Source organism: Protomyctophum bolini (assembly GCF_963924005.1).
Source record: "Protomyctophum bolini genome assembly, chromosome: 24".
NCBI classification, from domain to species: Eukaryota; Metazoa; Chordata; class Actinopteri; order Myctophiformes; family Myctophidae; genus Protomyctophum; species Protomyctophum bolini.
In genome coordinates, this window is record NC_137885.1 from 23,360,305 (window position 1) to 23,388,302 (window position 27,998).

The 27,998-nt window shown below is 44.1% G+C and overlaps 1 protein-coding gene across 1 annotated transcript; it reads left to right on the forward strand.

The window, feature by feature from the left end:
- The first annotated feature begins 416 nt into the window (after nucleotides 1-416).
- slitrk6 (SLIT and NTRK-like family, member 6) lies at nucleotides 417-27,997 on the forward strand. The gene is made up of 2 exons (XM_080758875.1): nucleotides 417-952; nucleotides 23,463-27,997. Exon 2 carries the CDS (start codon nucleotides 23,478-23,480, stop codon nucleotides 26,019-26,021), a length of 2,544 nt encoding a protein of 847 aa, XP_080615001.1. The 5' UTR covers nucleotides 417-952; nucleotides 23,463-23,477; the 3' UTR covers nucleotides 26,022-27,997.
- The last annotated feature ends 1 nt before the right edge of the window (nucleotide 27,998 follows it).

Consider the following 27,998-nt stretch of genomic DNA (forward strand, 5'->3'; position numbering starts at 1 on the left):
TCAGCATTTTGAACACATGCAGCCAGGCCTTTTACTTGCATCATAGTATTTCATGTATATTGTGGTAGGCAGCGTAGGCTATTGCATATTGCTAGTTTTGCTTAAGTAAAATATCTGAGTAGGCCTACTTCTTCCACCACTGGTGTTGTGGTGACATATTTTTCCTTTCGTGGGGTCTATGTTGTTCTACCTGCAGACTCTCCCACCCCAGAACACTTGTATGTCCGCCCCTGACTAAGCTTGGCGCAGTAGCCAGCCCTATTTAAAGCCCATCAATGCATGTATTTGTTCCCTTCTTCCCAGAGCTTCCAATGGGAGGAGCTCTATACGATGCAACTGCATGCGAAGCTTCCCCGAGTCCACCTCTAGAGCATGCAAATGACAGAGGAACTCCACTCCAATATATCACGGTTTGGAACACGATTCACTACAGGGAGCGCACCGCACCGCACGGGCACAGCACAGGATATGCGCGCTCCTCTCATACGCTGGCAGGACTGCGAAAGATGACAGAAGTCAGCACCGGCTTTCCCCCCCACTGTTGTGTTCGATCTCGTGGCGTGACCCTGTTAATGAATTAAGTACACAGTGGAGGAAAGACAGAGGAGAATGAAGAACGTCCCAGGACCCGAATGAACGGCAGATCAACGTGAGGCGAGCGCTACTTTTTTTTTTTTAATGGAATAACCGCGACTCGAACATTCATTGTACAGATTGAAACGAGAGGAGGAAGAAACTGCGGATCGGAGTGAGGCAGAAGGGAGTAATAAGACTGCGCGTAAAGTTTCTGTGATCATCATTCCATCTTTTAAGGAGCACATCGGATCGGACTCGAGAGAAAGTGTTGGCGAGGTTCAATGCGTCGCAGCCCCGCGCCCCCCGATGGAGCCAACACTGTAACATTTGGAGTACCAGGAGTAGCCACTCTTTTTCCTTTTAATCAATTGAGCCGGTAAGCCAAAGACGACTGTATTTTTATTGTCCCATCATTGTGTTTTGTATCGTATATTGTTCCCCTTTTATATTAATATTATGGACTAGCCTGATATTAGGTAGACGATGTTTAATATAGCTTTCAGGGTACCCAGGTGTCCACAAATGAACACGTTCCAACACGATGTTGTAGACTAACTATAAGTCGTTAATATTGCTCTCAGTTTAGGCTGTCATCATAATAAGTCGGTATTTACAAGTGCGCCGTGTCAGCATGAAGCATTTATGATGATGGATTAACATTTCTGAAGTGATTTGCTACTATACCTCCATAACATATTCTATTTAAGCATGCACCGACCGAAGAGTTAGGCTGCTGTTTAATCACTCTCTCCTTGTTTAAATCAAGAAACGAAAAGTAATTTAAAAGTTGTGTAGGCTATAATATATGTCACAGTATCATGACAACTATATAGGCTATAGCTCCCGATAGATAGATAAGATAGATAGATGTGGGAGCTATAGCGTATTGTCATGATACTGTTACTGTGACATAACACATCTTACAGATACAAAATAGAGGAGAAAAGAGAGAGACTTCAGAGGGCTATACTGTAACTCACCGTGCAGGACTCAGGAGGCTATACTGTCCTATGGCGCTGCGCTGGCTGCATGCACAGCATGCGCCGCGCTGATCTGCATAGTGCAGATTTACTGGCTCTGCTGCCTTTCATCTTTAAGCTTATTAGCAGTGGAGTGGGCATGTAGGACATCTACACACCGAACACAGCCGTTTTGGCCGCTCCGTCTTGTTCTCTCAAACATCTGCGGGTGATTTGATTATGATATATTTTGGTCAATTAATTAATTGCATTTCTTGCTCGTGCTCTAGATGAAAACTGATATGGGCTAAAGCTTGTTTTGGCATATTCTTTCCACCTCCCTCCTTTGGTCTACTTTTTTCTGTCTTGCGGAGGCTAGCCTCTGCCATTTGGCACTTCAGGACAGGTCCAGGAGGGTGTGCAGAATGTGCACATTCGGTAAGCACAAGTGCACCTTGCTCAAGAAAAACAGTGTCTCCATTAGCTTCTTATTGTGGTTTCTTTAATTAGATTTGGATGCCAATTTTGGGGTTGACTGCTCCTTTGTTTTAATAGCTTGTGTGCCTTTGTACCCACTTCATGCATCTGTTCACCCCAAGTTGTGTATTTTGAAGAAATATTTAAACTGTTTATTTTTAATTATTTACAAGGCCTTACAATTAGGCTATTGGATACATTCCAAACCAAGATGCACTTTAATATGTTTGAGTAAAGTAGGAAGAGTCTCTTCTCTGCCTCTATATCTGCCAGCTCAAATTAATGGGGCAGCTTCAAAGATCAGTCAACCACAGAACAATTGGGGAAATAATGGACTATAATATAAACTCCCCAGAGGCAGGCATGGTGTGTTTTCTTGTGGTCATCAAGACGCAGTTCAGTTGGATTACCATCACATGAAATTTGATGCTCAAACTGGCAACGAGGGAAAACATTTACTATACCCTGTATACTGTACATCCCACTACATCCCATATTTGGGTTTTGTCTCCTCGGCATTGCAGGTGGGCATGCAGTGCTGCCATTTTGTGAAATATCCCATGCAAATTGGGTTTGTCATCCTTAAGCTGAACAGTCACAGGGGCCATTAGTGGGCGAGAAAAAGGACAGAGGCGGGGGGGGGGCAAGGGGGGGGGGGGGGGATAGATAGTCGAACTCTCTTCAGCCGCAGTGTACTCTGAGACAGGAAAACCCTTCAGATAAATACAGCGAGGCTATTTCTCAAAAGACGCACAGAAAATAGGCTCCGCACACCCACGGAATATTGGATCAGCCGAGAAAAGACGAAACGAGGGGCAGGGGAGTTGAACTCTCTCTCGCGCGCCTCTTCAGTGGGCGGATGTCACAATTATCATTTCCCTGGGATTGCAGTGGAGAGATGCGGGCCGCTAGTAGGCTCGATGCAGATGCAGTATACGTGGGTGCAGGGTCGTGTCAAACCTGCAGGGCAAGCCACATCACTTTTAATACAGCGGGGGGAAAAAGGACGTCAGTGCCACCATAATTGAGGACGGAAAACAAACACACACACGCACGCACGCACGCCAGGGACAAATTAGCCATTGGGCCAGTGGGGCCGTGGCCCAGGGGCCCTTGGCTCTCAGGGGCCCTTCAGGGAAATTGGACCGTATGGTACTAGGTTTGACGCCCTGAAAAGGGCTCCTGGGGCCCTTCATTGGCCATTGATTTTGTTAAATTTAGGTCAAAAAGATGATAAAAACACGGAAAAACATCAACATTTTGGGGGCCCTGCAAAAATTACCGGCCCAGGGGCCCTCGTGGGGGTTAATCCGTCCCTGACGCACGCACACACACAACACACAGGTCATGCTCATGCACATGCAGAAACTCCATTAGTGCACGCACATACGCAGAGGTAATGGGAGCACCAGGGCCTCTAATCTTCCCTCCCGTGTCAAGCTGGAATGAAACTGGCCTCGCTGGATGCAACAATAAGTCTCTCATTCTCAGCCCCTCCAAGTTCAGAACCAGAACACCTAGCACTTTTCTTCTACTGCTCAACGTGACTGTATTTTTATTTTCAATGCTAGTTTAAATGGGAGCGAGTTGGGTAAGGCTGGTTTATGGATGAAAGCCTTTTCTATTGATTGATTAATTGAATTGATTGAAATATTTATTAACAGTTTGCAGAATTACAGTACATTTCAAGCACAAACTCAATACAAAGACTGTTAACTGTGAGTGGACGACCCAATTAAAGCATTACACTTGTTTACAACAGGGTCCACATTGTTCAATTCATCAAAACATTTAGAGACATACAAATAGACACTTCTATGTAGCTAAAGAACAGAACAGGAATTCATCATATTAGCATGCAGCATCAGAATAGGCATTATTGAAGAATATAGCTGCATGTGGCCTGCTGAGTGTATATGCCACTCATTGCTGTGTTGCTGTTGCACGGGGTCTGGCAAAGTTGGCTTTTGTCACGAACACTGACAGGTCGCCTTGTGTAACTACAGTATAAACCCCTTTTTTATGACAAAGCCCTCTATCAGACATGGGGGAGTTCAGGTGAAGGACAGTGGTTTCCAAAGTGAGTGCAGGTACAGAGTCCAATGAGTCCTTGAGGATATTCTTCAGAAAATACAGAGCATAGTATGAAGTTTGTTTTCATTCACCTTTAAGATAAAATAGGTCTGTGCCTATATATCTATGTTAAGCAAAAGTCCCTGCAGGTTGGTTATGGAATGGAAAGCCAGTGTTATGACGAAATGTTCTGTGAACCAAAGGCCATGCAGTGCACACAATTCACAGCCTTTGTATAAAGTGCAGCCTTTCTGTGTTGATGCCTGCCGATCACACAGTTCTAGAGTTCAAGATCATAAACACGTGATTCTTGTTGTCTGTAAATGCATTAATCTAAATCCTCTATTATGAATTGATATATGATATCTGACACTTGCTCATAGGAAAAAATGAAAGAACCTTGCAGGCCATGTTGAAAGCGGTAAATTAGCAGCAACATGACGGGGTCACAGGGTCGTGCTTTCAGAAATGCGTTTGGCCTTCACGCAACAGTACTCTGCAGTATTCACTTTTAATTGGTCTTGAAAAGCCTCGTCCAAGTAAAACCAGGAAGGTCATCACAAGGCCCAGCTGCTTAGGCCATTAAGCATACAATTAACGTACTTGCCTGAAAAATAAGTTTTTATAGCTTTGAAAGAAGAGCTACTGATGCTAATCAGGCAGATTCTTGTAATCTGACTAATTCTGATTACATCATTTACTTTCCTAATTTGCCCAGGCCATGCACTTGGCAAAGAGGTCCATATAATACCATCCTATGTGAGGTTACCCTCTAGAGCTGTATGATGGCCATTGACCACTGTATACAGTTCTGTGCACAGTGGACAAGTCCAGGTACAGAAAAGCACTATACTGTTGCGTTATGGTGCTAAATGACCCATTAAAGCTTAACCTTACATTGCAACAAACAAGCACAGGTCAGCTTCCGCAGGGCTTCCAAGCCTAAAGGCTCGTAAGCCTTTTGCTCTATTGGATTCCACACATCACAAAACACATAGGCCATTTAGATGAGATAATTTTTAATTTGATGTACTTTGAACAGTTAAAATGGACAAACAAAATAAATAACACTACAATGCATGCCTGCCTGCACAGCCCCTAAATCGTGCACGAACGGCACCCACATGCACACAGACTGAAAGTTCAGCACCACGGACAGCGATCCTGTCATTTTGGAACCCACTTCAACTAAAGCAAATTATGTTGGACGTGTATTTCCTATGACATTCCACCCCTGGGGCACTACATTCCTAATGCTTAGCATACAGTAAAGTTGGATGTGATGGGCCCGAGGGGGGGGCGTCCTGGGCCCGAGGACAGCCGTACTTTCCCCCCCTGAATTTCTGTCCCAGGGATGATCATAGCTATAATAAGAACAAAGTGATAAAGGCTACATTGTGAGAACAGCCCATAAAGTATGTGATTTGCAATAGCTTGGCTTTGGCCGTGTGTGCTTTAGCCAGATTAAACAACAAGAACACATTTGACGTGTGCAGTTTTTCTCTCTCTTTTTTTTTTTTTTGTACGGCCATTGTTGCATCGTGCTTACCTTGTCACGTAGCTTCCAGCTGGAATGCAATGCCTCTGTTGGCATCTCTCCAAGCCTCAAACAGAAATCATGTTCATCAATCTGGTGTTCTAAGTGACAAAGGCTACTTTGTGTGCATAGCACATAAAGTATATATGACATGGCTGCAGCTGTGTGTGCATATGACAGATTAGAAAAATAAAAAATAAAACCTATTTGACTTACCCCATTTGAAGAGGAAGGCCATTGTTGCCTTGTGCTTACCTACCTTGTCATGTAGCTTCCTGCCGGAATGTACAAGTATCTGTGGCAGGTCTCCAAGCCTAAACAGAACTCTTGATAGTCAAAAGCATTCATCATTGGTGTTCCGTTTCCCCAAAAGAACAGTATGTTTTTAGATGCTCTGTTTCCTGGCAGGATGACCAAATAGCCCACCCAGTTGTAGCCTCACAGAGTAATGAATGACAATGTTAAATTGCTAGGTCCATTCTTACTTTGCAAGCTTTATGCCGTACACACTTTTCCAAGTCTTGTGTGAGTACAAACTGCTTGTTTTTAGTGTGTTGCTGTTGATTACTATTAATGTGTAATTGCAATCTAGGAACACAACTTCCCCAATGTGTTCCCCACATGGATTTCCCCTGACCCATAAAAACACAGTACCTGGAATGCTGTAGTATCCTGCACGCAAACACGCATGCACGTGTCTGCGTGTGCGTGCACACACAGAACCAAATGTCCCTATATATGGGTCCAAATTTGGTTCCATTTGTGCACTCTCAGAGTTCTTGAAAATGCTTGAAATAAAATGTAAAAGTTTGAGAACCACTGGTCTAAGGACTGTGGTTAACATGATCATAAGAGACCTTCACATTTTGTTCTACGGCATAACTTGCACCTATTAATATCTCAACTGTGAATTTTGAAGCTGTCATGTGCATTTCTAAACTGAAATGTGTGTGGTTCGTAAAAGGTGAAATGTGTTGATTTGGATTGTTAGTTCGATTATTAGCAGCTAACACAGGATGATGGGGTTGTGCTTTTAAAAGAGACATTTGCAATGTTGTTGTTGTTTGCCTATTTTAACTGTCCTCTGCAGCATTCACTTTTAATTGGTCTGAAACGCCTCCTCCAATGAGACCAGGAAGGTCAGCACATGTCTCAGCTGTTTAGGTCATCAGGCACTTAATTAGCTTACCTGCCCTGGAAAACAAAGATGTTAGCTTTGAAAGAAAAAAGACCAGCTAATCAAACATCATTGTACTCTGACACATTCTTATAACTTAATTTACTTTCCTAATCTACCCAGGTTGTGCACTAAGACAAAAAGATTTACACAATGCATTATGCTAGATTATGCTTTAGTGCTGTGACAAAAGTAACAAAGGCGAAAGCCCATAAAGTACAGTTTCTGACATGCAATAACTTGGCTGTGTCTGTGTGTGTATTTGAAACACACACACACACACACACACACACACACACACACACACACACACACACACACACACACACACACACACACAGGAAAAACACTAGAGGAAGGCCATTAAATGTCTTTCGCTTGCGTATGACAGATTGAAAAAAAAAAAAAAACCCATTCCTTACAACATTTGAAAAGGAAGGCCTTTGTTGCCTTGTGCTTACCTTGTCATGCAGCTTCCAGCTGGCATTTAGGCAACATGGCAAGTCTCCAAGCCTAAACGAAAATCATGTCCTTCAATCTAGTGGTACACCTTCCCAAAAGAACAGCCTATCTTCATATTTCCCATGCCCTCTGTGTTTCTTGAACAGGGTGACCAAACAGCCTGCGCAGTAGTGAGTAATGAAGGAAGAGATGTCTTGATCAAATTGTAATTCACTAGATTTTCATTCTTTATTTGCCTCTGGGGTCGGTCTCCCAACTTTATTTTAGATTGTTGACTAATATTGATTCGTAATTCGTTCTCCGAATAATAATAATACAATAACACAAAAAAAAAAACACAATTCACTCGTACATGGCTTTCCTGTAACTCATGAAAACCACAGTACCCAGACTTCTCTAGTAACCTTTAAGGACCACAAAGCTATATTATTAAATGTCTGGAGAGAGCACAGAGTTGCTCACCCATGCAGCTCATAATCCCCTAGGGACACCCTGCTTCCGAGTATTCGGAAGGTGAGTGTCACAGCTTGAAATAACAGCAATGACCGACCTTGGATGCATGCATATCAATGGTGACGGTCCATTGTGTCGATCTACTAAGTACTCTAGGTGTCTGAAGTATAGTCTAAAGAGTTGGATAACAGTGACTGATGGATTCATGAAACAATTAATTTACAGAGGTGAGGTTTGCAAGGTAAATGCATAATGACAACACGAACGTTTCCCCACTCTGCAAGTCAATAGAATACACATTTATTTACGGAATGTTTGGGTTAGTAAATAGTCATAAAGAGGTTATATCAATTAGTGATCGCTCGCGACTCAAGCATGTGCACGCTACATAGATTCCACAGCACATCCCTGCGTGTGTGCGTGGCATGCATGTGTGCGTTCGTGCATGTGTGCATGCATGTGCACCAGCAATATATTGGTAGACCTTTGTTTTGTTTCTGTCTAATGTTTGTGGTTCATTTTGAAGCCGTCATGTCATTTCCAAACTGGAATGTATGTGTGGTCTGAAATGTGTGTGTGTGGTCCTCAGGGAGACCTTTATCGAAATGCCATCTCAACAAAAAGTGACAATAGTTACTTTGTGAGCACGGCCTATAAAGTATCTGATATGCTTGACTGGCTGTGTGTGTGTGACAAAATTAAAATAGAAACTAAAACACATGTCGTATGATGGTGTAATCTTGTCATGTTGCTTCCTTCAAGGTTGGAACGTAGGTCTCCATGGCAGGTCTCCAAGTCTTAGGGCGCACTCACACATCTGCGTCAGAAGTGCTGTAGTCAACGCATGCCGACGCCTCCTCCCATATTGTCTTGGGCAGTAGGCCTACTGTTAGTTTGACTTACGTTGGGAGTGGTTGGCTTATACTGAAAGATAACTGTGTGCGACATCTGCCTTTCTTTTCTGTTGGCCGATAAACGTTCACCAGTGTTGAACACTACAGTTCATAGGAGTTGTGGTGCATCAAAGCACCACAACTGGATGGTTCACCTCGTGTATGTGTGACTGTGTGACTGATGGGGCCCTTATAGTTAATCTAGAAGAGGGTCTGTGTATGTGTGGCAGTATTAATTTACTTATTTTCATTTTGAGTGACGCTAAAGCCTCCAATGCATGGTCTATGGGATTTTCTATGTTTGACAGTGAATGAAGTATATAGTTAATAATGCCTCACGGTGCCCATGCAGCCCACAAGCTTACAAGGCACGTTATTTAGAGCACATTCAGAAAACAAGTGCTTCCATTACCGATATACCAATGGCACGTCAGAGCTCATACAAACAATAAAACTCAAACAAAAAGAAACAAGCCATCAAATCATACAACTAAGCCTCGAAATAAACTGAATTAAGAACTCCTCTTCCACTTTCTGTGCTTTACCTCTAAGGTTTGTCAACATAAAAGATTCCTGTAGCCATTCTAACATGTCTATAACCTTTTTTTTTTTTTTATCAAAAAGACTGCATAAGTCGGAGCTATGAGAAAGATTCTGACAAAACATTACAAGTTGGAGGTTCATTCACATGGACTTTTCCATACCCTGAAGTTGGACATTTCTCATTTCCCCACTTGGTATGAACACCCAAAGTCCTCGAAGCTTATAGAATTGAGGACTGCTCTGTGGGATTTGGAGCAGACTAGATAACATCAAATTGCCCTTAGTGGGGGCCCTCCTTTACCTATAGCCGGGGGGTGATTGATTATTATGTTATTTTTAATTAGCGGGTCTACAAGCTGGTCTGTGAAGTTGTACATATGCCATTTTTCCCTTGTTTTGCGTGACACTGCCATATAGTTTTCTACCCGACAACTTGGCGGTGACGTTATCCCTTGGCTTACATGGTGACACAGCAGTGTCCTCAAACCATTTTCTCCCCATGCCTTTACACAGTCAAATGTATCCATGTGTGCAAATGGAAACAAATGGACCCTTACAGGTCCATTTGGTTCCATTTGCACACTCACAGAGTTAAGTTAACACAGAGGATTTTACTGTGTACCCCCCGTCACTGCTGGCATATGAGACCCGTTGTGTTGCAAGCCAGGTTGTTTTTGCGATCGATCCACCTGCACTTAAACCCAGCTAGCGGGGTTAATCTGGCGTCTTTGCCTGTTGAGACGGCTGTTAAATGGTGTACAGACTCCACACCACAGGTGCAGGCTCGGCACGTTAACGCAGCACAACCCAATTATGTAACGCCCGAGGCTTCTTCTACCTGTTGGATGCGTTTCGCAAAAACAAACTGCCGCCGTCTAAGATATTGATTAAAGAGGAGCCTGTTTATTCTCCTTTCTGTGTTTGATTTGCTCATTTATTACAGTTTGTTTATTGTTCAAAAGTAACTTCCCATGGATACTTCACAGGAGAGAACTTCTGATTTAGAAGGCCTCAGGTCTTAATGGGTTAAAATAATATTCCTGAAATAACACATTCATTATAGGCCTACAGTATTGACCTTTTTCTTACAGCCCATAGTGCATTGCGTTTGTGTGTGCATAAGTTCCTCTTTCTCTTGCTGTGTTGCCAGTTTTGCAAGAGAAACATGTGGCCAGGTCTATGAAAACAAGCACAAATGAAAATAGCTGATCTACAAGCGACACATTGTGAGGTTGTACATCCGTTATTTAAAAACACATTGAGAATAAATCGAAATATTTTGAATATTTTTAAAACATGAAAAAAAAGGCACAAAATATGTTCATATTGATTGATTGATTGATTGAAATATTTATTAACAGTTTGCAGAATTACAGTACATTTCAAGCACAAACTCAATACAAAGACTGTTAACTGTGAGTGGACGACCCAATTAAGCATTACACTTGTTTACAACAGGGTCCACATTGTTCAATTCATCAAAAATAATGGAAGTCTGTGGACAATTACATATTAATCTGGGGAAATGTGGAAGCAAGCCCAAATACGTTAAGCAACTACTGTACACTTTAGAATCAAGCCCAAAGAAACATCAACCACTACCAATAATGTATTTGCAAGTGACTTTACAGAAATAACAAGTCAAAGGTTGCTTATAATAAGCAGACATGGCAACATGGCCTGAAGGAAGCAAAGCACACACACAAGAAGCCCCAGTACCTTGGCGGGGAAAAACGTGGATACAAAGGCCTTATATACTGTAGCTGTAGCACGGCCTGTGGTTGTGTGCATGGGTCACAGTATACTGTCACTTCCATACCAGTGGCTCTCGAACATTTTTGGCTCAGGTCACCCCTGTAAATAACTTTATTTTACTTTTTTACGTAAATCTTTACCCCAAAGATACAGCATGTCACGAGGAAAACCGGAGAGCATATTTGTTTTCCATTAGGACAGAATTGAAAATATCTTTTATACTTGGCGTTTAACCTTTTTTGGTGAAGAGACTTGTTGTATAGAGTGTGTACAGTAAGTGATATTGATAATATTGATGAATTCCAAATATTATCAAAGTATTCTTAGGCACCCCTAGTTTGAGAAGCTATGCTCTACCCACCGCCTGCAAAGCCACCTTTGTGAATATCTAGGGAAGCTTCAACTATCTGATTTTTATTTAGGTATGCTGATTGGATGTGTGAGTATACATCATCACTGTTGGGCAGACACCTTGTATCTCCTTGTATTTGTTTAAACAAATGAATGAGCAATTTTATATGCGACAGTCACGCACAAGTGTGGGGAAAAATCACACCCGTGTGAAACGAGGGGCGCTAATATATTAAAGTCACCTAATCAACTCATGTTGATTATAGGTGATGTGATGTGATGTAAAACAAACGGTGTCAAAACAAACATTAAATTATTTTTATTGTTAATGGCATTTAATGTTTGTGTTAGGGACCAGATGACGTACATTTTCAATGGCATTTTTAAAACAAACATTGAACTAAAGACAACCATTAAACCTGTATATAGGAGGGGCTAGCGCCCCTCAAAAATAGCCAATCTACAAGCTCACAGAACATCACAATGTGACATGTTTTGAGCTTGTAGATCTGCTCTTTTGTTAAAACAAACAAACAAACAAACACAAAAAAACATAGGTTGCAAACCCTATCGGGTTTGCATACTGTTTAAGGAAGCAGATGTACACCTATTCTTAGTCAATTATGAGGCTGCCATTACCCATTATCCTGTGAGCACCGTGGAATAGTCTAATCATTATATGGATAGAGGCTGAGCGAGCCATTGAAAATGGAAATTGAAAGAGCAGAGAGTAAGAATGCACTCAAGGCAGCCCGGGGAGAATCAGGTGGGAGATCTTCCTCCTGCCTTCACCTGCCATTCATAAGGGATCATGGAATAATGGCCTGTGGAGTATTTCTAAAGCTTTCATTCGATGTGTGTGCTCAACTTCTCAACCACACTCATTATCGCACTTTTTTTGACTAGTTATTCGCAGCGAGTAGTACACCTGTGGGATTCTAGTTATTATTCTCCAACATAATCTGCATCGCTGAATGCCGCTGCCCCAGAGTCTGGACAGTGCTGCACTGGAATTCTTCCTGAGAAGAATCTCCTCACATTTAAATAACTTCCTGAGAAAAGAATATCTCATTTAGAAGAGGGTGTCACCTATGTGAATGTACCCAAAACTATTTCAGCCGTGGAAATGTAACTTTTTTTCTCTAATTTGAATGAGAACTGTGATCGGCACCCACCCACTAGTCTTTGCTTCGTTGCCTGCAACCTCACTGATAGAGTAGTTAGGAGCTGGCAAGATTAGGCGAGATGACATCCAACCTCTACGAGAGTCTGCATTGTGTAAGGATGCCAGGGATGCAGCAGACTTACATTTTCACCCGGAGATGAAAATACTCCAGAGTTTGAAGTGCCATCTGCATAAAGTCAATGTAACAATGCTCCACTTCAAGCTGATTCATCTTACAGTGTCCTCGGTGCGACAGCCCGAGGTTTACATGACAGTTTGCCTAACTAGTGAGGTAGTGCAATAGACAAGCTAAATGATATAACAAATTGTCATAGAAAGCCTTGGCCAAAATCACCCACCTCCCACACACCCACATGCCGCGCCCCGCCAAGTGGAAATTGGTTTCACATTACTTATAGCTATAAAAAGTAAACTGTTTCCTTTTTTCGCTACATCCAGAGCACATTCATTTACAATTCATCCACTGTACAACAATGTCCCTGTTTAATGGAAGGAATAAGCATCCTATAAATACAATAAACCATTTCACACTGAAAAAATATTAATCATAGGTGCAGATGTCTTCTCCCTGAAATATACCGTCTTAATCTGCCCACCGATTTCCAGAGAACTAATTACTACACATTAGTTAAACAGACCATTCAAAGTGCAAGCCTGCTAAATCACGCTTGCCAAGGGAGCTGAATGCCCCCCATGCAGTACACCCACCCGCATGCCCACACATACACACACGTGCACACGCACACATGCAAACACACACGCATGCACGTACGCACACGCACACACGGTACATCTATAATTAGTTGTATCATGCTTTTGCTTTTTATCTGACGGCAGGGCCCACTGGCTCAGAACAGCACTGTGTCTGCATGGTTTACGAGGAGGATTATGCGCTGTTGTTAGGCGCAATGATGCAGTGTGTGTGTGTGTGTGTGTGTGTGTGTGTGTGTGTGCGTGCGTGCGTTTGTGTGTGCGTGCGTGCGTGCGTGCGTGTGTGTGTGTGTGTGTGTGTGTGTGTGTGTGTGTGTGTGTGTGTGTGCGTGTGTGTGTGTGTGTGTGTGTGTGTGTGTGTGCGCGCGTGCGTTTGTGTGTGTGCGTGTGTGTGTGTGTGTGTGTGTGTGTGTGGGTGTGGGTGTGTGTGTGGGTCCCTGCATGGTGAAGACACCTCCCTGCGTGTGCTGCTTTGAGAAGGTTCACTGATGATCTTGCCACGCTGCAGGCTGCAAGCTGCAAGCTGCAGGCTGCAGGTTGCAGGTTCTAGGCTGAATGCTGCAGGTTGCAGGTTGCAGGCTGCACGCTGCAGTCCAGGCACAGTATTTGATTCCACAGCACCCCGACAGGTGAAACCTGGTCACCCCACCGGCGGGCTTACATGGTTCTCCTTTTTCCTCGTCGCTCATATATCTCTCTGTATATCTCTCTATCTTTCTCTTTTTGTAAAACTATAGCGTTCATATTTTTTGCTGAAGATGGTTGCGTCCCGTAGTGAGCTTGTCGGGTCTGCTATATTCAGCGAAAGCTTTCCCCACAGTATGGATGCTCATATACTTGTGTACGACAAAAAACGTGCCGATCTACAAGCTTTTGTGTCGCTTTGGCACATTTGCACAATATATGAACAGTATGTTTATTGTGCTTAACATAGTTTATTTGTAATAGTTCACTAGATCGTTAATTTTGTGATATTGTCAAATGCAATGCATTTTGTAATTCATGTATTTATAATCATAATTGCGACCGAAGGTTGCAGACTCGCAGTTAACCATGGAGTCATTTCCCGTCAGTTGGTGTGTCGGGCACCATATATGGTGACCAGGTCTCGTGACATCATGTGACATCATCACGAGGATGTGGAGACCCTGATGTCATAGTAAAGTCCATTTATGGAGATCCCTGATGTCATCCCTTAGATCTCCATTTATTGATATATGTCAGAACTGGTTCTGACATTCCATATATTGATCCTTCCCCGTCCATCCTTCCTCTATGATGTCTCCCTTTTGACGTATTGACCTGTCCATTAAAATTTCAAACTCTAGACGGGCCTGCCCCAAAGTTATTAGTGCAACCACGCCCGGCAGCCAGCGAAAACTAGAGTTTTCAACAGGCCAGAAAAATTAAGGTCAGGCCCTACATAGGCCCTCATCAAACCCCAAGAGAATGTCCCCTCACCCTTAGATCTCCATACTGTATGGAGCTGACATGTTCTGACATTCCATATGTTGATCTGACCTCATCAAACCCTGTACACTCAAGACATGCTCCTTACATGGCCAGTACAGAATTCATTCCATGTTGATCTGACTCCCCATGCCAAAGCGCCAGCGCTCACCCAGCAAAAAGCAAACAAAAACAGCTCACAGCACGTCACAAAAGCTGTTGCTTTTGAATATTTTAGAAAAATCTTAAAAGAGCTCCTGGTTTAGAACGCAATTGTAGAATCGGCCTCAGTTCCATGTTTGGCTTGCTAACCGACATGCACCCACCCTGTGGCTCACTGTATCTCGGCAGAAGCGGCCGAGTTTATTTTGCAGCCAAGTCCCTTCAGTGACTCTGGAAGCAGGCAGCAGCAACCATTTCCTTCCTGCCTGGCTCACACTGTATCAAAGAATTACACTTGGCAAATGAGGGCCTGTGGCATACTGGCTGCAGATGTTTTAGACAGTTTGGCAGACTTATACCCAGCCAAATGCGGAGTGCTCAAATAAAGACGCAGTGCCACGATTGTGGTACATGATTATGTTCATTTGGAGGAGTCTGCATTAGTCCTAATTGTGTGGAACTTCTTGATAATCTATGTAATCCATGCATTTAGTTTTTTTTTCTCAGTCTTAGTTGTACTGCAGTATTGTTGTTGTGAAACTTTTTTTCCCCTTCTTCTTTGGTGCTAATAGAAGTGTTTTAAAAGATTGCAATTTCCATTTGGCAAAGAATGCGCAGACAAGAAGGGAGAGAAGTGGGTGTTGACGAAGTCAAAGCCATGTTTTGTTTTATAATTAATGAGCTGTTGGATGTGTCCACACAGACAAACTGTTTTTGGAGAGAGAGAGAGAGAGAGAGAGAGAGAGAGATCCAGAGTCACAATTACCCAATGAGCATTATATACATTATCTTCTACATTATCTACCCGTGCCACTAGAAGTTAAAGGCTTAATTTGTGCAAAGAGCAATGTTCTGAGTGATGGCTGAGAGGGAGGAAGGCACATTACTGTAATGCAGTAGTGTGCAGTAGTAGTTGTCTCTTGACTGAAGAGACACGATGGTTTCACCAGTTTGGAGGGGAGAACAGGTGTCGTTGTACGTATAGTGGCCTCATGCAGGTACAAGAGCAGGAATTGGCCTTCTATTCATAACCCATTAAGACTGGGTCCGATTCCACAAAATAATGTCTTCTAAATCTTCTGAACAGTTTCCCCGAAAACCGTATGTTGCTACATCAGTGGTTCTCAAACGTTTTCAAATTGTACGTGGCCACCGACCCCACCGCAAAATAGTTTGTTCCAGGGACCTCCAGAAGCAAAGATTTGAGTTAAGAACTTTCGCTTTCAGAAATATACACAGTCAAATATTTGCACACGTTTTCAAGATAAAAACAAAAGAAGCTCTACCAGCGCAGTGACATGCTTGTATTTCGGCTATTTTTATATAGCCAAAGTGTGGATGAAGTGGTTAACATTTTAAACGACACAGATGCCTTCCCGGTTTTAATGGGTTATGGGCTATTCGTGACTCTTATACGTGTAAGCTTTACTCGGTGTGACAGTGACGGGGATAGAACGTGACTAGGGATGTTGCCCTCCCTGTTATATAAAAGAGAGAGGCTCTCGCCCAACTGGTGTATATACACGACACTTATGCCATGGGCTGGCACAAGCGGGCTGGCACAAGCCCAAAGTTAACATTACGCTGTTGGATATAGATCTCGCGAATAACTGAATCTGACAATCTGCTCGTTGCCCTACGACACCTTTTGTACAATGTTGAATGTCATTGATGCTTCAGTAGACAATACAGAGGATGCTAGACACGGATTGCTGCTCAACATAAGTCCGGGGTGGGATTTTGCGCCCATGTTATTATCGCAGTCAGGTCTGTGACTGTGTGTGTATTAGGAGGAGAGATTAATTGAATGTTACAAAGACAGAACTTGTTTCAAATTGTGGCTAATGTCGCATGCTGTTCAACGCTGTTAATAGCATTTTGGCTCATTACAAGCAGTCTGGTATCTTATTCCCATTAAAAAGGCCACTGGTGATCTCTGGTGTTTAGTTAATCTAAAGTATTTAACTAAATTGATTGGATAAAATAGGTCAGCCTTGAACTGGTATTTAATCTCCATGAGGAGCGTGAACAGTCTACTCACTTTAGAGTAGTCTTTTTTTACGACAAGAGAGAGCAGTCTCTCACGCTGTGCTGTAGATTTTATTCATACTATATATAGACAGATAGATAGATAGATAGATAGATATCTTTTTTTTTGCATCCCTTTTCTGAGCACGTCATAATAGATCAGCTGGTATGTATTTACTGCAAGGAGGTGTGATTGTTGTGAAGGAAAAAAGGTTTCTAGGTTTCCGGTGGTTAAATAAATTGCACATTTTGGCTGTGGTACATACAGTACAGCACCACAAGCCACACACACATGGTGTAAAGCGGAGTTATATCTTGGACTATTCGTGTACATGTGACACATCTATGTTCATTTGCATCAGAGCATTGTAAAGCCTGAGGGAATCGTCTTGGCAGTTGCATGCTATATCACCCTCAGGTATGTGGCAGGGGAGTGTTGGATGAAAACAATTCTTTTGGATCTACTGCACTGGCGCGCAGACACAGTGATTGACGTCATGGGGCTGCTGGCTCGTGTTGGCTGCACGTTTTGTTTGTGGAATTGACTAATATCGGCACCATCTGTTTCTCTCGGGGTGCGTGGGGGGTGTCGCGCGCATCACTCAAGGCAAATCTGATCAATTTGTGCAGGCAAAACAGTTTAGAACGTGGCGTGCTGCACCGCCGGATTTGGCACGAGATCATTCCGAGCTTGATTAAATATCTGTGTGGCAACTGGAGGGCGTGCGCGTGTGTGCATGTGTGTGCGCGAGTGCATGTGTATCTTATAAGGAAGTGGTTCTCAAAGTGGGGTCCGGAGACCCCAAGCGGTCCTTCAGGGGGTTCTAGGGGGTTCCTCAGCGAAATTATTGATAGGTACCACATGGATCCTTACAGTCTGGAACTCAGAGGGTGTACAAAAGGAACCCGCAAGGGTCCATTTGGTACACCCACCGAGTTTTTGACCTTTGGCATTTGTACACCCACCGAGTCCATGGCCTAATGCATAGCAAACCGGGGGTCCTTGAAATTAACACGTTTGAGAACAGCACTCAGGTCTGTGGCTGGTGTGCGTATCAGCACTACATGCAGAGTACAAGCATGAGATACACGCATGGGCGCGTTAGAAGAATTGCCATACAGCTTTAACATGGTACTGTAGTCTGTGATGAATAAGCAATCCGGCATGGGAGAGGTACTCCCTTTGATCCTGTGCATCGCCGCTACACCCTGGCACAACGCTATAGATAGCTGTTCCGAATCAAGCATCGACGGCCTATTTGTGGGACAGTAAATAGGGAAGGCCTATTGTTTGCATCATCGTGACACCTCAAGTGGGAGTCACACGAGTGATACATAATTAATCTCCAGAGGAGTGTCTTCTTTCTTGCTTTCTTTCTTTCTTTCTTTCTTTCTTTCTTTCTTTCTTTCCTTCCTTCCTGCCGGCATGTTCTTGGGCACCTCTGTAAACCTTGCCAAGTAGTTGAACCTTACCTGATGATCTAAGGCTGTGCACCGGCTTATGCGGTTCCAGCATAATCAGAGATATACCCTAGCTGGGAGTCAGGCCTCGCAAGGCTTTAAAAGTCATCAGTAATATCTTAAAATCATCCCTGAAACTCACCGGCAGCCAGTGAAGGGCAGCTATCTAGCTTCATAATTTTACACCAGTTGAGGACAGGAGACTAGAGAACCTTTTTGCTTTTAAAGCCTAAAGTATAAGGACTTTCTAAAGTCTAGGCGAGATGAGATGGAGGTTGTGTGAATGGTGTTGGTTTCATTGTGTTGGATAAGCTTCATAATATGAAGTGGGTGGGTGGCCAAGTATCTGTTTGCCAAAGGCTACTTACTGTAGAGCAATAAAAAAGGGGGGGAAAAGAAAAGTAAAACATAATAAGAATGCTCAACTTTTCAGAGGCCTGTTTTTGTAGCATTTTTGCAAACCCTGGCCTGTCACCATAGCACTGTCACCGAGCAATGTGGGGAATTTGTTTGGCAATATTCTCTTATACGTAGGCGTACACATGTAAAATATATGACAGTTGTAAGTGTCTCAACAACTCATGATATACCAGTATACCAGTTCCATATTATGATTCAAAATGAATAATTCCTCAGTCATACTATTTTCACAGAGGTCTACATAACTAACATTGCAAACTGTGAGATAGCGAGGCAGTAAAGCAGAAGAAGATTTGCTTCGTCTCCCAACCCTGGCTGGGAGTCTTTGAAATTGATTTATGTTGGGAGAAGACATTATTCTATTATCAATATGCAAAGTAGCCCATCTAACATCGTTCACTGTTGTGGGAAAGCAGTACAACAGTGAGATATGTATTTGCATTAGCTGGGGGAGGGGCAAGCCATTGTAATATAGAAACGCTCTTGGGTCCAAGGGGGTCTTAATTTAGGTCTGTTATTAGAATTCTCAAGCTGATCGGAATTTCCAAGCTGAGTGCAGTGCATATATCCCCCCTGCTGCTCTTCATACGGCTGTCTTGGCCCCATAGGGTGCTGTCACCGAAGGCACTTATTTTCTCCCATTAGATGCTAAAAAAATAACAGCAATGAAATGAAAAGTCTGCGTTCCAAAACTGTAACAAACTAATATGGGGGAATTATCATGGGAATACGTCTCGCTGTCTCATCTTCAGTTTGTGTATTCACGGTGCAGGCCTGTACACTTTGTCCTCCGTCTTGTGTGCGTCAAGTCATGTTTCCAATAAATTTCCCACCAATTCCATGAGAATAATATAATGCCAAACAAGTCTTCCGGAGTCTTTCTGATGTAGCGTGGCTCGCCATAATCTAAATCACATTGCGGTGTTTCCGCTGTGCCTTCAAATACCCAGCATCCGTCTTGTTGTCTCCACATCTTGATTTTCCTTCTTAACCCATTCTGTCCGGGAACCCATTTTGGTGTTTAGCATCACGTTATGCTTTAGCTATTGAAAAATAGCAGATCTACAAGCTCATAGCGCGCCACCGAGTGGCGCGCTATGAGCTTGTAGGTCTGCTATTTTTGAAAAATCGAAGAACGACTGACATTTTTTAGAATCTGATCTCAGGTCAGAATGGGTTAATCAGACCCAGTGTGTGTCCAGTGAAAACCTCGTATGAATCTGATCTCAGGTCAGAATGGGTTAACAGTCTGGCTGCGGCCTCATTTGGACTACCATACTGTACATTTCCCACGTGCCAATGATTGCATGCTCTTGGAGAGGCCTTGGCATCACGCTTCGGAAGAAAACTTTCAAAAACAATAGGCTGAACTAGAGTGGGAATCAATGACGGAGGAGGGTTTTCAGATAGTGTATGGGGTTTGTGCTGAATCTGATTAACGAATTTGGCCTTTTGCTTGTGGTCAGCCTATACTGCCATTGGAGTCAAGTGTGTAAATGTTAATTGAAGGAAGAAGAAAAACACTTGCTCATTTAAAACCCTTATCAATATTGCTTTTGCTGAAAACGTATCTTAAGTGGTTTTCTGAAATTGACTGAATTGACTACTAGTCTGTGGCATGACTCACTCTGAGCGGGGTGGTGTGTGTGTGTGTGTGTGTGTGTGTGCGTGTGTGCGTGTGTGTGCGTGTGTGTGTGTGTGTGTGTGTGTGTGTGTGTGTGTGTGTGTGTGTGTGTGTGTGTGTGTGTGTGTGTGTGTGTGTGTGTGTGTGTGTGTGTGTGTGTGTGTGTGTGTGTGTGTGTGTGTGTGTGTGTGTGTGTGTGTGTGTGTGTGTGCGTGCGTGCGTGCAACTTGGCTCAAATGAGCAATCTTCATAATAAGGCAGCGAATCCAGTGGAGCAAGACATAAAAGGGCTCTCCCTGAATTGACCCGATCCCTGCTGTGAGTCACCAGAACAGGAAGAGGCAATGCAAGTAGGCATTCACTGCAGCATATAAATAGCAACACACATCCTGACTTCTCCTGTCCGGATGGATGCTGACGATAGATGCCTTTCACCCATTTTGACCTGGGAACGATTCTACAAAATGTCTTCTAAATCCTGACAGTTTTCTGAAAAACCCCATGTTTGTCAGTCGTTCTCAAACATTGCCATGTCAAGGACCCCCAAGATTATATGTAATTGGCCGCCGACGCCCATCTGAAAATATGTTGTTCCAGGGACCTCACAGAAGCCAAGATTTGAGTTAAAAACTTTCGCTCTGAAAGAATATATATTCAAAGATTTGCGCCACATTTTCACGATTTTTCAAAAATAGCATATTTCTATGCATCTGTAGTATTGTATTGTTTAGTTTTGTTTTATTTTGTTATGTGTTTGTTATGTTTTGTTTTTTGTGCATCTGTAGTATTGTATTGTTTTGTCTATTTCTTTGGTTGTGTCTTGTCAATGTTTTATACATATGGAAGAAAATAAATAAAGTACAAATCATAAAAAAAAGAAATAGCAGACCTACAAGCTTGTTTCAATAGCTAAAGTAAAACAATGCTTAAAACACCAAAAGGGGAGGGAGGGACAGGGAGGGGCGTCAGCTGCCCATGTCCCAGATTCACAGGAGACACCGGTCAGAGTGGCACATGATGACAGATCATTGGCATTACTGAGACGAGACAGAATAATGAATAATGATGGATCATCATTAGGGATGTTGTCCGATGGCTGATCCGATACCATTTAGAGTCACAGATACTCTATACTAGTATGTGCCGAGTACAAGAATACGTTTGGTCAATCCAAAATCAGTAAATCACGGAGCCCCGGAAGTGGCCATTGACAGAAGAAAAATAAAGTTTGTGGCCTCAAATTAGTATTTTCTGGCCACTAAATACTAATTCGAGGCCACAAAATATAGGACAGCGTCACACAAGTGATAATTATTTTCTGTCAATGGCCACTGCGCGGCTCTGTAGTCCAAGGTAGAAAAAAGGACAAAACATTCTCTACTGCCCCCTCCAGCATTGCATTCTTTACTCAGATTTGTCATTAGCCTTTAGTATAAAAATGAATATTCCTCCATTACACAATTGTGTCAGTTATAGTCAATTACAGCATGACTGCATGTGCCTCCGGGCCACAGCAGCATCCACACTGCGTGTGTGTAAATTATCACACAACGCGATCCAGTGTGCGATCACAGCTTCGACATCGTGCAAACATCTAAACTACAAATGTTGTCTGTGATCCCGCTAATTGCTGACAGCTTTACCACGCAAGTGTCCACAGTAACGCCGCAAGGCATCTCTGCAAATGACGTTGACGACGGCAGACACTGCAGTGCTACTTGGCTTCTTTGAATGTTGCGGCTCATTGCGATAATTTCATAAATGCATGGGTTGAATATAAAGCATAATGATACTGATCTTGGGTATTGTCTTCTGGCATCCCTGACCTCCATAATAAAATCTGATTTATTTACAGTAACTACTTTCAACCTGTCATTGCAGGTGGAATCGTCCAATAACTTCCGGTAATTTGACTATTAGTCTAAAATGTACAATTTTGCAATGCATCGTAACACTTTATTAGTGTGTAGATCTACTAAGTATTCATAAAAATAGGGCTGCAGTAAAAACACAATAGTTATTGTTATATGATTTCACAGATATAGTTTGGATGTCGTGTAAACACTTTTCCTTTCCCTGAGGCCGTACAGTACATGGTGTATGTACATCACTACAATATGAATGACAATTTTACCCAAGAGCTCTTCTGTCCATAGCGAACAGTGCTCATGCATATTGTATGATGCAGTTATAATTGTCACTTCACGCCTTATTCAGTTCATGTGGGGTAGCACGTGAAACTTGCACGCAGTCAAGAGGTGGGTTCAAAGTTGATTCAAGGTTCAACGTTCAAGGTTGTACGTTGTTACATCTTGTGTACAAGTATACATAAGAGTAAAACTTACTTTTGTTTGGCTTCCTTCAGACAATGCAGCAGCATAGATAAGTCAAGATCAGTCAAAGCAAGCGCAGCAAACAAAGGGATAAAAAGTACAAGAAAGAGCAAACGATGTAGAGTAACCTACTGTATGTACATGTGCATGTTTTTCGAAATGCAAGGCTATGTTACATATTCCATATATACAACACATTTAGTTTAGAAAGGTGCAGTCCGAGCATAATAGTGCGAGAGGAGTGTGTGTGTGTGTGTGTGTGTGTGTGTGTGTGTGTGTGTGTGTGTGTGTGTGTGTGTGTGTGTGTGTGTGTGTGTGTGTGTGTGTGTGTGTGTGTGTGTGTGTGTGTGTGTGTGTGTGTGTGTGTGTGTGTGTGTGTGTGTGTGTGTGTGTGTGTGTGTGTGTGTGTGTGTGTGTGTGTGTGTGTGTGTGTGTGTGCGCGCGCGTGCGGTTTAGGTGGGGGCGGGGGTAGCATTTTCCTTTGCCCTGTTTCGCTCTGGTTTTTATCTGTTCATGTACCTTTATTGTTTCATCGTGTGTACGGGTATATAAATATAATTATTTTGTTCTGGTTCCTTGAGACACTAAATAAATTCAGGATCCTACACACTGGATGATTGGATGAATCACAGCCTGTGTTAGGCAAATGAGGATTAAAAAAATAGGATAAAAGTCATCACTAATGCAAGCCTAGCTCCCTCTGTTGTTGTCTGCTGTGTTTTATGATTACTGCTCTGAAAGTCCTTCCACTGTATCATGAATTTACACTTAACCCCCCTCCCCTTCTTTTTATCTCCTTCTCCCCCTCCCCCTTTCTGTCCTTTCTCCCCAGATCCCTCTGACAGAAATGCTGCCGTCCATCGTTTTCCTGGGCTTGTTTCTCACTGCGGCCGGGTCCCAAGACACCCATCCCTTGGAGGCAGCATCCCCGATCACCCAGTCCTGTGACTCCCTGTGCACCTGCGAAGAAAAGGACGGCGTCCTCCACATCAACTGCGAGCAGAGGAACATCAGCAAAATCTCCCAGGTCAATGTCCCGACAGGCGTGCCCTTCCACCTGAACCTCTACAAGAATGACCTGGCGGAGCTCCGCCCCGAGGAAATGGAGGGTCTTAAGAACGCCCTTTCACTTCACCTTGGGGCTAACAGCATACAAGAGCTCGAACCGGGAGTGTTTAGTGCCCTCGGCTCTTTGAAGAAACTCCACATAAATAGCAATTTCCTGGTAACTCTGAAAGAAGACACTTTCCAAGGCCTGGTGAATTTAGAGTTTCTCCAAGCCGACACCAATTTTATCCAGTTGGTCGAGCCGGGAGCCTTCAACAAACTGATCCGCCTTAAGGTCCTGATTCTCAATGATAATGCCATTGAGTTTTTGCCTGGCAATATTTTCCGTTTTTTGCCCCTCACCCACTTGGACTTGCGTGGTAACAAGCTCCAGACGCTGCCTTATGTTGGGTTCTTGGAGCACATTGGACGGATCATGGAACTTCTCTTGGAAGACAATAACTGGCATTGTAACTGCGATATCTTACATCTGAAGATTTGGATGGAGAACATGAGGGCCCAGTCGGCTATCGGCGAGGTGGTCTGTAGCGAACCGCCCCAACTAAAAGGCACAATCCTGGCCAAAGTGAAGCGGGACGTGCTTTGTAAATCACATGCCGACATCAACCTGGAGGAGCCTTCCAAGTCACTCGATATGGTTGTTACTCCATCATCCAAAGCTGCTCAGATTCCCAGGCTGATGGACGCAAAGGATGACGGCAGAATTCCGACGCCGTCTCACGTTCCTGGGAGCCCGTGTGTGGAGCACTGCTCCTGTCACAATCACCCCGTGGCAGGCTTTTTGATGCATTGTCAGGACCGAGGGATTCAAAGGGTCTCGGATATCGGAATACTGGAGCAGAGCCCCACCAAGCTGGTCATGACAGGGAATATGATCCAGAGACTTTTGAAGTACGATTTCGTCACGTATGATAGTCTCGAGTTGCTGAACCTGGCGAACAACAGAATTGATTACATCGACAATGAAACATTCCTCAGCCTGAGCAGCTTGAGAAAACTTTACCTGAACGGCAACCGGATCGAAAAGCTTGTCTCCACGATGTTCGTGGGCCTGCACAATCTCGAGTACCTATACTTGGAGTACAACCTCATTAAAGAGATTGCTCCGGGCACATTTAATCCTTTGCCAAACCTCAAGCTGCTGTCGCTGAATAACAACCAGCTCACCTCTCTTCCCGCTCAGATATTTCGCAACGTGCCCCTCACCAAATTAAACCTGAGGAAAAATCTACTCATGCACCTGCCAGTGAGCAACGTGCTTGATCAGCTCGACGCACTCGAGCAGATTTATTTAGAGGAGAACCCGTGGGACTGCAGCTGTGATTTGCTCAGCCTCAAACAATGGGTAGAGAAACTGAGGAAGGACACTGTGGTGGGCTCCATTCTGTGCCACACGCCAAAGAAAGTCGTGCAAGCCGACCTGCGGAGCCTTCGCCACGACGCGCTGTGTCCCGGTTTGGTGACCTTTCACTCTCTTTCCCCGGCGGATGCAGAGAGCGTCACAGCCACGCTGGGGCCCGAAAGCCCCGCCGGGGGATTCCTGAGCTCGCTCACCGACACCATCCCGCTCTCCGTGCTCATCCTCAGCCTCCTCGTCATCTTCCTCATGCTCATATTCTGCTCCGCGGGCGCCGTGGTGTTCGTGGTGCATCGGCGGCGGCGGCGGGCGAAGAGGAAGATCGCCGAGGAGCAGGGCCCGCGAGAGCAGAACAACACGGGCAGCCCCATTCACCTGCACTACAGCATGTACGGCCAGAAGACCACGCACCACACGCTCACCCAGCGGGCCGGCTCGCCCACGCTGTACGAGGAGCGCTCGCACAGCCCCATAGTGCAGATCTGCCGCAACCCCACCTACTGCGCCCAGCACAAGGAGCACGAGTCCGCCGACATCGACTACGGCTTGGAGGGCAGCCTCGGCGGCAAGCAACACGTCTACCGGAGCATCATGGAGAAGGAGAACACCTCGCCGCTCACGGGACACCCCAAGTTCAGGTCCGTGAGCGGCGAGTGCCCCCCAGAGTTCCTGTCCCTCGGGGACCCCAGCGCCCTGTACAGAAACATTCTGGAGAAGGAGAAAGAGCTGCAGCAGCTCGGAATAACGGAGTACCTGAGGAAAAACATGCCCCAGCTCCAGTCGGCCGTGGAGATGCAGGTCCCGGGGCACCAGGAGGAACTCAAGCTCATGGAGACGCTCATGTACACGAGGCCGCGCAAGGTGATGCTCGAGCAAACTAAGAACGAGTACTTTGAACTGAAGGCTAATTTGCACACCGAGCCGGACTATTTGGAGGTGCTGGAACATCAAACTACGTTTAACTGAGTTTAGCCTGGGAAAACACACAGCACTCAAACATGTTCTCCTTTGTCCTCGAAACAAGTGCCTTGTACGACCTGCCCTCTTGTACTTTTCACACTGAAATATATACCGTGGACACAATAAGTAGCAATTCATTTGTAGCACGCAGATTGTTGTTATTTTTCTTCCTGACAGCAGTGTTATGTAGCTGGTGACAGACATAATACGGTGGCCAAATGTAACTTTAATTAATGATTGCAGGGATTTGAGCAGTCCTGTGGCTGCATGGGGAAGGGGGGGGAATCAATTCGAGCACCTGTGATTGATTAAACCCTCCTGGTGCAGTGCAGTCAGTTAAAATGTTCAGTAAAGCGTAAACCTGCCCATCTGACACTCGGCGGGCTAAAACAGATGTTCCACAACAAGTGAACGGAATCGAGAGTCGCCACTCTGCACACATAATTGGCGTGCGGATGCGTGTATTTAGGATCAGTCGATTCCACTGTTAGCGTATGTCAGTTATAGGTCATAATGCTATAACCAGCATGCTCATTGTGCCATAGCATCAGCAGAATGCCAACTGCACTGTACATTGGACCACACCGATGGGAGATTATGCATATATTCATGGTGCGTTGATATCCAGGCCTATGCTATTCTTCATGGTCAACCAGAGACACTGCGCAACCCTTCCCCGTCTTTGTTTTTATATTTATTTATTTTATACTCAAACTGATGGTATTTACAAAGACAATGTTGATATGAATTGAGTTATTCCGTTCAGTAAATAGAGCACTTAAATCCATTATCTTACACGACTGTAATATTGTACAAACGCATTGCACTAATCATCAGATGCCATAAGGTGGTGCATGACAATCAACACACAATGTCCTGCTGAAACATTAACGTTATTTGCTTCCTCTCTGCCAGTAAAATAGAGCCAATATGGTGTGTGTGTGTGTGTGTGTGTGTGTGTGTGTGTGTGTGTGTGTGTGTGTGTGTGTGTGTGTGTGTGTGTGTGTGTGTGTGTGTGTGTGTGTGTGTGTGTGTGTGTGTGTGTGTGTGTGTGTGTGTGTGTGTGTGTGTGTGTGTGTGTTTGTGCGCGAGAGAGAGAGAGAGAGAGAGAGAGAGAGAGACGGAAAGAGATAGAGAGATGAAAAGAGATAGAGAGAAAGACAGACAGAAAGAGAAACTACATTATGTGACAGTTTGTGTGTGAGGGAGAGACAGAGAGAGAGACAGAGTACAGAATCTGTACTTTATGTGACAGACAGACTGCGTGCGTGCATGCGTGTACGGACGCAAGCCTGTGGGGGTGGGGGTCAAGAATCGTCTGACGAAATCGGTCCTTCTCAGAAAGCAACCGCCAGCATCACTCATTCATACATCTTCCTTTTTGGCCAATTTGGGTCAGCTGATTTGGAACAGCAGTCATAGACAGTGGTGGGGGGATGAGGGAGTGGGCTGCAGTGTCAGCACTGCAGCCCACTTGTCAGCATGCTGACAAGCAATCGTGTGCCCCAAAAGTTAACAACTCTGGTCATCTCGCCTCATTGCGAAACCAACAGGACATGGGTGTAATGCTGGCAGTGTGGACACTGTCCTGGTTCCAGAACGGTACTGTATGCCTGATTTACACTCTGGTTGCGTGGCGTGTCACAAACTGGAAATGGCCGACGTGCAAGATCACAACGTGTGGCGATGCGACACGTTGTAAGCTTGTAGATCTGCTATTCCTGGCGATGTGCAACACGGGCAAGCAGCCAACCAAGTGTAAATCAGTACTGTATGCGCACTCTCACTCATTCTCGGATTCGCGTTCAGCTCTGAAATGGTTTATGTAAGCACATACTTTATTGCTTTTATATTTAGATTTCATTATTTATTCTGTATATTTTGTATATATACTTATGTCTCATATATATTTTTTCTTTTACTTTCTTTTTTTGTGTGCCTTTCAGTGCTGTACAGGCTATAAACAGAAGTTGTAAGTGATGA

Excerpts from the sequence above, each read along its gene's own strand:
- slitrk6 (XM_080758875.1), top strand. The coding sequence starts at position 23,478 with ATGCTGCCGTCCATCGTTTTCCTGGGCTTGTTTCTCACTGCGGCCGGG.